The 12,039-nt window shown below is 34.0% G+C and overlaps 1 protein-coding gene across 1 annotated transcript in view; it reads left to right on the forward strand.

Annotated features, from left to right (window-relative positions):
* Positions 1 to 12,039, forward strand: part of LOC127719727 (uncharacterized) — a 33,725-nt gene that overhangs the window by 16,125 nt on the left and 5,561 nt on the right. The window contains exons 10-12 of the mRNA XM_052225967.1: positions 82 to 245; positions 1,191 to 1,352; positions 8,061 to 8,319. Of these exons, the coding sequence (XP_052081927.1) occupies positions 82 to 245; positions 1,191 to 1,352; positions 8,061 to 8,319 (585 nt within the window). The remainder of the gene's footprint in view (positions 1 to 81; positions 246 to 1,190; positions 1,353 to 8,060; positions 8,320 to 12,039) is intronic.

Below are 12,039 nucleotides of genomic sequence, written 5' to 3' on the forward strand. Positions count from 1 at the left end.
AAATCAGAACTAGTTTTCACATTAGACTGAAAAAAGTGCAAATAAGAATTATATTCATAAAATGAAGTTACCCTTTTTAAGGTACAATATATATGATCAATGGAGTGAAGGAGTATATATGGTATCCTTGGCGATATCATCCTGTTGGGAGATGTATAGTAGATGTGCTTGGACCCAGTCTGTACTGGACTATGCAAGGTTTAAAAAGCAGACGTGTGCTTCAAAGATGTTATACAAGAATGCAGGTATTTATTTCTTTAAAAGTAATTCAACAATAGTATAATGATATGATAATTATTTTAGTATTTAGTTCATAAGAAATTGTCACAGAATTTGTATAAGTTAAAATTTTGAATTACAATATGTACACATTATATATGTAAATTCCCTAATCAAAATCTTTTTATGTTATAAAGATTGTTTTTTTGATTTGTAGATTTTTTTAGGTATTTGTATGATTTGAATGACCTATAGTTTATGTTTCATAGCTTGCAACTCTTATAACCTCATATAACTTTCAAATATGAAAAGCTTTTTAAAGGTTTAGATGTTCCCTGTGAGCCAATGCTCCATATTGAAGACCGTACTTTGACCTATAATGGTTTACTTTTACAAATTCTGACTTGGATAGAGAGTTGTTATATTATAGATAATTGTCGGTTTTTTTTTTGGTTACTTCCTGACAACTTGGATTTTTTTTATTTCATTTTATTTATTGGACTTCTAGTTACTATGGATTCATTATTATTCTTTGGAATATCAATTTTCTTGGATTTAGTGGGTTTTGGTGATCCACGAAATTAAATGTTCAACAGATAACAAAATTTCTATAGGCTTGTAAGCATACTTCGGTAAAACAACGAAATTAAATATCCACGAACATGCAAGTTTTCCTTAATCCCCGAAAATTGTTACACACGAACATAAATGAATCTACAGTGTAGATAAATGTCGTTTTAATTCAGACTTACCTCTGAAATAACTTGGACTACTAGTTATAGATAAATGTTGTTTTATCTCGGGCTTCTCTCTGACCACTTCAGCTGCTAGTTGTAGATCATTGCCAATTTATTTTAGGCTTCTCCCTGACTACTTGGGCTGCTAATTATAGATAAACGTCATTTTTCTTTAAGGCTTCTCTTTGCCACAACTTTGGCCACCAGATAAAGATACATACCATTTTATTTTAGCCTTCTCTCTGTCTACTTGGGCCACTTCTAACAACATAGACAAGGATGCCATGATTGAAACAGACCTCATACGACTCTACGATGAACTGGACGTTGCTTGGTATCTGATGAACACATGTGACTTTGCATTGTCTCTTTTTATAGCTGATGGATGGAATAACAGTAAGTTTTACAGTATAATTATATGATTTGATAATAGATTATGGTTGAGAACACTTTTGACGAGAGGAGATAGTGATACGAAAAAAGTTACCCTGATAAATTGTGAATGCATGTGATTTAGAAGTTTAATGAATTTCGAAGGCGATTTATTCCTACACTCTGAGTCTTGTTTGGTTGACTCTTTATTTACAATAATATTTTGTTTGTTAAAAAACATCAAAAGGAGTCAATAATAAATTTTTATATTCTGCATAATTTATGTGATAGATATTATCAATAACCATGACTCGAATAAGAGGAAAGAAAAAAACAGCTGAACAAAAAGAAGGAAGGCGATGTAAGGTAATAATAGTCATTCTCTCGTTTTGTCCCCTGCGCAACAGGCGTCTGTCAGTCAGTCCGTCCTGTCTTGTTAGTGCTCTCACTTCTCAAGTTCTTGCTAAATTTTGATAAAACTAATATCATGGGTTTATTTATAACATCAAAGTCTTGGACAAGTTCGAAAATCAGTGCCGATCAATCATATTTAAAAGAGTAATGCCCCTTGCCAGATTTTTATGAAATTTATATCATGGGTTTATATCAGCAATGTCTTTGATGAGATCGTAAATCGGTGCTGATTAATATTTTTAAAAGAGTTATGTCCCTTGAATACATACATTTTATGTAAAATTGTATTTTTTGCGCTCTCATGTGTTCAATTCTTGCCAGAATTTTATGAAACTTAAATCATAGGTTTATATCGACATTGTCTTTGATGAGTTAAAAAATCAGTGCAGATTAATTATTTTAAAAAAAATGGCTGTCAGTCCGTCCTGTCTTGGTAGCGCTCTCACTTGTACAGTTCTTGTCAGATTTTTATCAAAAAGAGGGGCGAAAGATACCAGAGGGACAGTCAAACTCATAGATCGGAAATAAACTGACAACGCCATGGCTAAAAAATTAAAGACAAACAGACAAATAATAGTACATAGGACACAACATAGAAAACTAAAGACTAAGCATCACGAACCCCACCAAAAACTGGGGGTGATCTCAGGTGCTCCGGGAGGGTAAACAGATCCTGCTCCACATGTGGTTATCAAACTTATATCATAGGTTTATGACATCAATGTCTTGGACAAGTTCGAAAATCAGTGCTGATCAATTATTTTTAAAAGAGTATGCCCCTTGGAAATATTTATGATATGGAAAATTGCATTGTCAGTGCTCTCATGTATACAATTATTGCCAGAATGTAATGAAACTTATATCAAAGGTTTATATCAGCAATGTCTTTGACACTTTTGAAAATAAGTGTTGATAAAATATTTTTAACAGTTATGGCCCTTGGAAATGTTAATTAGAAAGGAAGTCACATTGCATTTGTTCTGGAGATTTTATTTATCTAAGATACTAAAAACAAGTTTTAAAGAACAAAAAAAGTTTTTTTTTTAATTATTGCCCTTGTACCTTGGATAGATAAAATATGTGCAACGCAGGGGACATGGAAACTCTGTTCTTTTTTTAATTTCAGAAGCTGCTGTGTATTCCTCTTTCTGAATATAATTTCCATAATTTATGTCAGTTAAAATCAGCAGTAAGAGCTTTACTGTAAAAGACCATAACAAATAGTTTTGATGCTGATATTTAAGTCTCCCAAACGAAGTTTGGGAAGACTTATTGTTTTTGCTCAGTTCTTATTATTATGGCACCCTCAACGGAGTTGGGGTGACATACTGTTATTCTACGTTTCTTTTTTTTCTTATTTTTCTTCCACACATTTTGTCCGCGCGAGTTCTTGGAATCCAATGGACCAATGTTGATTGAACTCTATTATAATGAGGACCCCCATGTAAAGTTGTGCACCTTGCTATGGAATGGTAAAAAATGGCCGCTGTTTCCATGGAAACAGCAAAAATGCGAAAAAAATCAAAGTGTTCCAAATTGGAAGAAACTCCACAGGAATGTTAACTGGCATATGCTGATTTGCAGTTTGACTTTGGAATTTTTAAAATGGCTGCCGTTACCATGGAAACAGCTAAAATATCAAAAATTCTAACTCTTTCATTATAAGACACAACTGGGTGAAACTTTATGAAAATGTTACCCAGTATGCTAAGATGTCAAGACAATATTTGGATAGTCCAAAATGGCCGCCGTTGTCATGGAAACATGGAGCAAGTTTTACATTGACCCTATGGGAAAATGCATAAAATCAGCATTTTCTTATAGAGTATTTCACCAAAGTCAGTGAAACTGTATTGATATATAACATGACATGTGGCAATGAGATGTCTGCTTTTAGAATTTTGGAATTATCCACTGTAACCATGGAAACAGCAAAAATGTCCAAAATTTCAAAAAAAATCAAAATGCTGCAAACTGGATGAAACTTTACAGAAATGGTAACTGGCATAGGCAGAGTTGCATTTTGCAGTTGGAATTTTCAAAATGGCCGCCGTAACCATGGAAACAGCAAAAATGTCAAACATTTCAAAATGCTCCAAACTTAATGAAACTTTACAAAAATGATAATTTGCATGTGTAAATGCACATTTTGACTTTGGAATTTTCTAAATGGCTGCTGCTCACCTGGCAACTGTGGAAGGGTGCCATCCGCTATCACTACAAACCAGTAAAAGTCTGAAATGGCCTATATCTGTACTCGACTGTACTGATTTTTACTCGACCAGTCTGAATTGGTCTGAATTGTACTCGACATTACTCGACCCCAGTCTTAACCATACTCGACTGTACTGATTTGTACTTGACCCTTATCTTTGCCATTGAAAATAGTCTGAACTATTACTCGACCAGTCTGAAACAGTCTTAACCCATTCTCGACCTGTACTCTACCTATTTTTTTCAGTCTAAACCATACTCGACCAAAGGTCTGAACAATACTCGACCAGTCTGAACCATACTTGACCAAATAACCTCTACTTTTTCTAAATTTTAACTGTTAAAATAAATTTCTTTTTAACTGACATGACAACAGCCACAATAAAATAAAGATATATTATAAAAACAGATTTTTACATTCTTACATGATTCTCAGATTTATCGAATAGAGATAGTGAAATCAAATTATCTTATATAATAATTTTATTATATTAATTTTAAAATTTTAGAGTTTTGTTAAAAAAATATTTTCTTTTACCTAAAAACCACACCTATACTGAGGGTAATTAAACCTTATTAAGGTGCTTCTTGTTTGGCATGTGTTTTTTTTTTTAAATTAATTTTCCTAAATTCCTAAATAAAAACTACATAGGTTTCATGGTTACGTACAAAAAAAGTACAATAGTTATATAATTATCTTTTTAATGAGGTAACAACAGCCAACAAAATCACTGAAATTATTTAACCTTATTTTAGAAATATATCTATTATTATAATTTGGGATATATTATATATATCAAATATATATCAAAAAGGGATAAAAATTAAAGAAATTAATAAAATTGTTCTTCTGATTAGTGGTAAAGTATAAAGTAATACCTCCTGCTTGGGGCAAACTCATGAAAAAGATCACACCTGGACAGAGAGTATTAAATTCTAAATAACATTCATTCAAAATTGCAACATCCTGTGAAACATAAATCGCAAGGCCTTTTGAATTCACTAGATAAGTAATACACGAGTTTAGGAAAAATAGGGCTTTCTTTTTACCTGTACAACACACATGTACTGAGGTAATTAAACCTTATTAAAGTGCTTCTTGTATGCCATGTCTTTAATTTTGACAAAAAATATTTTAATTTAATTGAAATAAATTTTTACTGTAACTTTGGAACACATTTCCTTTTTTAAAAGTTTATCACAGGATTACTATGGAAGTTCTATTATCATGATTATATTAAATTCTTGGTTTAACAAAACAAAAGTGTCATTTTTTAAATTTATCAAGTTGCTTTATATGCTATTTTATATATATTTTAATAAAAAAAATGTTCACTGCATTATTAACTAAACTCAACTGACACCATAAATCTATACGAGGCTTAAGTTAATGGTGAAAATTGTCCAGTAACCATAAAATATATCTGAAACATTCAAAAAATTTTGAATGTCATTGAAAATATTAGTCACAATTCAGTTTTGAGATTATTTGATCAGCTTGTTTTATATTTATTTTAAAGGTGATATATATGTATGTATATAAGTGTTGATGAATATGGTGATGAAGTTATATTATGTTTATTGTGAAATTTTGGTTTCAATGCTATATTGAATACATTTTTAATTTCAAATTGTTGTTCAAATTTCTAGCCAGGGGAAATAGCTGTTGTTAAAAACAGTTCCTAAAATGATGAAATACAATAGATAGATACAAAAAATAGGTCTAGGTTGGTTAAGACTTGGTCGAGTATGGTTCAGACTAGGTCGAGTATGGTTCAGACTAGGTCGAGTATGGTTCAGACTAGGTCGAGCATGGTTCAGACTAGGTCGAGCATGATTCAGACGCGTATAAAATGGTTAAGTACTGGTTGAGTACAAGTTCAGACTGTTAAGTATGGTTCAGACTACAGTCGAGTATTATCAAGTAAATTTCAGACCAATTCAGACTGGTCGAGTAAAAATCAGTACAGTCGAGTACAAATATAGGCCATTTCAGACTTTTACTGGTTTGTAGTGTATTGCTTGCAATTGCAAATCTAGTTATTATTATTCTTCTTCCTCTTCCTCTTCCGCCACTTTTAAATTTTTCCACACCCGTTCTCCGAAACCGCTTGTCAGATTAACTTAGGGTTTCACAAAATGTTAGACTAACATGTCTAGTGGTGCAATCAGGGTTTTGTTTGTGCAATAGGGTTTATAAACGGGTACTTTGAGGGGCGAAAAGAAAGGAGGGTTTTACTATAGAACCCTATGGGATTTTATTTTTTTGAATTTTCAAATGATTTTAAATTGAAAACCATTTGTGATAGACACAATCTTTTTAATTGAAAATGTTCTAAATGATAAGGCACATTAAATGAAATACAGGGTTAGTCCCCAGGGGTCACCCCCACCCCCTGCCATTTAAGAAAGTTCTAATACCTTGTAAGTGGTCAAGAGACCTACCCCTAAACCATATATATTCTGGTTTGTCATGCTAAAATGGTTTGAATGATCTACAGGGTTAGTCCCCAGGGGTCACCTCCACCCCCTGCCATTTAAGAAAGTTCTTATATCTTGTAAGTGGTCAAGATCCCCACCCCTAAATCATAAATATTCTGGTAAGTCATGCTAAGATGGTTTGAATTATATACAGGGTTAGTCCCCAGGGGTCATCCCGACCCCCTGCCATTTGAGAAAGTTCTAATATCTTGTTAATGGTCGAGATCCCCACCCCTAAACCATATATATTCTGGTTTGTCATTATAAAGCAAATCAAATGAAATACAGGGTTAGTCCCCAGGAGTCACCTCCACCCCCTGCCATTTAAGAAAGTTCTTATATCTTGTAAGTGGTCAAGATCCCCACCCCTAAACCATATATATTCTGGTTTGTCATTCAAAGATGGTTTGAATGTTATACAGAGTTAGTCCCCAGGGGTCACCCCCACCCCCTGCCATTTAAGAAAGTTCTAATATCTTGTAAGTGGTCAAGATACCCACCCCTAAACCATATATATTCTGGTTTGTCATGCAAAGATGGTTTGAATGATATACAGGGTTAGTACCCAGGGGTCATCTCGACCCCCTTCCATTTGAAAAAGTTCTAATATCTTGTAAATGGTCGAGATCCACACTCCTAAACCATATACTAGTATATTCCTGTTCGTCATGTCTTGAACATTTGAATGACGTATATGGTCAGTCCCCAGGGGTTCCCCCACCCCCAATGATCTAATATCTTGTAAATAGTCGAGATCCCCATCCCTAGACCATATATATTCCTGTTTGTCATGTCTCGAACATTTGAATGAAGTATAGGGTTAGGCTCCAGGGGTTCCCCCACCCCAATGTTCTAGTATCTTGTGAATGGTCGAGATCCCCACACCTAAACCATATATATTCTGGTTTTTCATGCCAAGATGATTTGAATGATATACAGGGTTAGTCCCCAGGCATCACTAATGCATATAACTTTACTGGACCAAACCAATTTTCACTGGACTTTGCCCAATGTCAGGCGACCCTGGGAATTACGAATTATGGGAGCTTCGTTTGGGAGACTTCGGAACAGCATCCTGTTAGAATCATTTCTTGTTCTAATTATTCTTAAAAATTTATTTTATAAGACAAGCTCTGATATGGGTTTGTTTAAAAATTTAATATTTTGTAAACCAGGTATATCAAGTCACTACACAGTTTCTTCCCATGATACATTAGAAAAAGGAAAACCTGTATTCAGCCCTCAATTTGGACTACTAAAACAGATTTTTATCTGGCCCTATCCCGTTAGCGGATTTTAAGATACGTTTCTACTGCGAGATCAGCAATGCGCTTGCAAGTGGTGTGATTTTTATAAGTGTCAAGCAATTCATCGGTCATGAGTAAAGACAGCCATTTAAATGTTTTAACAGGTGCCAACTTTCACCCTAACAATGTTTAGGTTTGTGATAGGTCTGTTTATGGGGGAACCACTAGTGGTAGGTCAATATGTATTTGCATTGGCACATCTCATTTTCATTGAGATTTTTTGGCCACTGGTACATGAAAATCTTGAATTGTTTTTCTATTTTGGTGTGCCTTTTATATATGAATAAATCATAACTAATGGCTATTTTTGTTTCAGCTTGTGGTTCGACCTTTAACAACTTGCCCATGTTATCTAGTGGTAGTGCCTGTTATATATCTGATGTATGTACAGATGTAAGATGCTGTGTCTCTGTACCATTTTTGGGTAACCATACATTTGATTTCTCACTTAATTTGGATGGATGTACACAATACATGGAGATTAGTTTGGAGAATTACAAGGAAAAATTCATGTTAAGAGACTTTACCTTTGGAAAGGAGGATTATTTGTGGATTAAAGGAGTATTCAGACTAAAGTATGTGGTTTTATTTTATGTCAAATGCAAGGATTGTGAAATTTTTCACACAATTTCGGTCATTTTGAGATGATTTAAAAGTTGGGGCCCTTTTTTCAAAACTGACGAAATTTTTCACACTGGATTCATGGCATCAACAAACTTGAGTTGATTCTTTTCAGCACATTTAGTTCATGAACTTTGTTTTCCGTTTATCTTAAAAGTTCAAGAACAACTTTCGGAATGCAACAGTTTAAAATAGGATTAATTTTAAACAGTAAACAGCAAATTCCTCAGAAATTGCCAGAAAATGGAACTTTAATGTTCACACTAAAGTACAAGTGATTCCTGGTTCATTTCACTGAAATCACTGAAATGATAATTGTATTTTCTTGAAAAAAGTGTTTGAATTTAACAGATAATATTCGCACTTGTTTTATTAAGTCTCCCATGGGAAGACTTATTGTTTTTGCTCAGTTCTTATTATGTCACCCGTACGACAATGTCGGGTGTCATATTGCTTTTCCTCCGTTTCTTTATTATGTCACCCGATCGACAATGTCGGGTGACATATTGCTTTTCCTCTGTTTCTTTTTCCCTATTATTATTATTATTATTATTATTATTATTTTTCTTCCACCTAATTTTGTCTGGGAGTTTTCTCAGAGCCAAAGGAACCAATCTAAATGATAGTTCACTATAACAAGGAACCATAACTTCAGAGTTGCAGTGCAACTTTGGAACTAAAAAATGGCTGCCATCACCATGGAAACCGAAAAAAGGTGAACAATTTTTTGAGTTTGGTGAATAATTTGAGAATGCTTAGACTCGAAATCATTAAATTTTAATACAATGTAGTTGTCCACTATATACAGGTTTTGACTGATTTTGACAATCATTGGAACTACTATGTTGCCATGGAAACAACAGCAAAAATTTCAAAAATTTCAAGATGCTCCAAACTTGATGAAACTTCACAGTAATGTTGACTGTCATGTGAAGATGTGGCATTTGGCTTTGGAATTTCCAAAATGGCTGCTGTTACCATGGAAACAATAAAAAAAAGGTCAAAATGCTCCAAAAACCTTAAAGTAGCATTTACTTTCTTAAAATGGTATGTCAAATCCATTGAAATTTTAATAGTATGTTCCCTCCCATGTACCAATGTAGCACCTGTCATTCAATTTTGGGAATGGTCTCTGTTACCACGGAAACCAGCAAAAATGTCAAAAATTTCCAAAAATTTCAAAATGCTCCACACTTAATGAAACTTAATAGATTCTTAACTGGCATGTCTAGATGAGATTTTTGACTTTGGAATTTCCAAAATGGCCGCCGTTGCCATGGAAACAGCAAAAATGTGTAAAAATTTCAAAATGCTCCAAATGTTCTGAAAATTTACAGAAAGATGTAAGGCCATGCATATATGTCCATTCACTGTTTAAAATTTTCAACATGGCTGATTTACAGGGTCAGTCCCCAGGGACCACCCCCACCCCCTGCCATTTGAGAAAGTTCTAATATCTTGTAAATGGGTGAGATCCCCACCCCTAAACCATATATATTCCTGTTCGTCATGTCACAAAGATTCAAAAGATATATAGAGTCAGTCCCCAGGGGTCCCCCACCCCCAATGATTTAATATCTTGTAATGGTCGAGATCCCCACCCCTAAACCATATATATTCTGGTTTGTCATGCCAATATGATTTGAATATTATACAGCGTCAGTCCCCAGGTATCACTAATGCATATAACTTTACTGGACCAAACCAATTTTTCACTGGACTTTGCCCAATGTCAGGCGATCCTGGGAATGACGAATTATGGGAACTTCGTTTGGGAGACTTCGTCGCAGCATCCTGTTATAATCATTTCTTGTTTAGCATAACATCATTTTACATTTTACAATTAAGTGATTATTTGTTGAAGAGGATTTCACACAAGTGTATTCCGTAGTAAATAAGTTTGACTCGTGAAAAATTGTCTATAGTCTTTGCTGAAAAGTAAATAAATAATGAAGATAGTTGTCAGAAATTTAGATTTTTTTCTGAGTTCTGAACTTGTGATCACTGTGATCTTAACCAATATTTGCCAGAGACATTAATGCGGTTATTAGGAGGGCTCTCAGAATTAGGCTTACTATACTGGAGTGGCAGTTATATTACTGGAAAAGGATTTCAAAACAAAAACAAGTGTTAAATGTCGATTTAGAAACCTGATCTCAATGAAATTACCGAAATTATTTCTAAATTCTCCTAAATCCCAATCTGCTGTTAAGGACAAATAGCTTTCAGGTCATGACTGGCAAATATGACCGTTTCCGGACAATTGGCCAAGTGTACACATTAAAAAAGTCTCTCAAACCCAGTTTAATCCCTCATCATGAGATGAACATGGCATGGTAGATAAAGATAAGTGCTGATATAATAAGTTTTTGTCTCACCTGCGAGACTTGGGTATTACTATCCGGTGGCGTCAATGTAAGCTATTTGTATAAATCCTTATATTTCAGAAGGCAAAAGACCTGGGTGTTCACATCTTTTATGCAGATACCTTATGTTACCAAATTTTTATCTGTCATATCTCCATTGTCATGGTTCAGCGACTGCTTGAAAAGAAATAATAGTTTTTTTGTCATGTGAATTTCTTACTTATGAGTAATACGAAAACTATATTTGGTATATGGGTTTTATACAAGGTCTGTGTCAGGCAGACAGGGTTCACATGACCACCACCTCATTTCATGGATCAGTGATCAAGGTTACAGTTACCTGATTAAGTCCGTTTCTCAAAAACTATGAGCAGTAGGTTTAAACTTTATGTGGTGTATGGAATGATTGTAATGGGTACATGTCAGTCTGGCTGGTTTCATCTGACCTTGACTATTTTCATGGTTCATTGGTCAATGTTTAGTTTTTATTGTTTTGGTCTGTTTTACAAATACCAATAGTAATATGTCAGCTCTTAAGTAACATGTTTTTAAACAGATATTCGAAGTAAAAATGGGTTATTGATTTGGGGATATATGGCGGACGAATAGGTGAGTGGGCTGGGGAGAAAATGGGGAGGTATGGGGTGGATTGGCAGCTGCCAAACAGTGTCCGTTCAAAGACATTGTATTAATGATAAATGACATTTTGGATCTTTAAGCTTGTTTTAGCGACTGCCAAATAGTGTCCGTTCTTTTACTTGAAAACACTTTGAAGATTTTTTTTTTCAAATTTAGATATGTTTTTTTCCTGTGACTAAATGAAGGTTAAGTTCCATTTTTCAGGATTTTAGCTATTCTCGTTCAGTTATAATTCATCTCTGTAAAAAGGGAAATGACTCGGACATTGTATTAATGATAAATGACATTTTGGATCTTTTAGTTTTTTTAGCGACTGCCAAACAGTGTGTTCATTTACATGAAAAAACTTTGAAGAATTTTTTCAAATTAAGATATGTTGTTTCCTGTGACTAAATGAAGGTCAAGTTCAATTTACGTGATTTAAGCTTTTATTGTCAGTTATAGCCCTTTTCCAAGAATTCAATTTTTGATGAATTAGTCCATTTCTGTACAAAGGGAAACGACTCATTTTTGGTGGAGGAAGACTTTGAAGTCTTTTGAAATCCTATACTGCTGGCTGTAAAATCATTGAACCGTCAGGAGTGTTGCCGTATCCCTTTCCGTGCTTTACAATTTCATAACTTACCGATGTTTACACATGAACTGTTACAAGTTCGTAAAATAGCATCT

This window comes from Mytilus californianus, unplaced genomic scaffold, assembly GCF_021869535.1.
Source record: "Mytilus californianus isolate M0D057914Y unplaced genomic scaffold, xbMytCali1.0.p SCAF_11, whole genome shotgun sequence".
In the NCBI taxonomy this organism is placed as follows: Eukaryota; Metazoa; Mollusca; class Bivalvia; order Mytilida; family Mytilidae; genus Mytilus; species Mytilus californianus.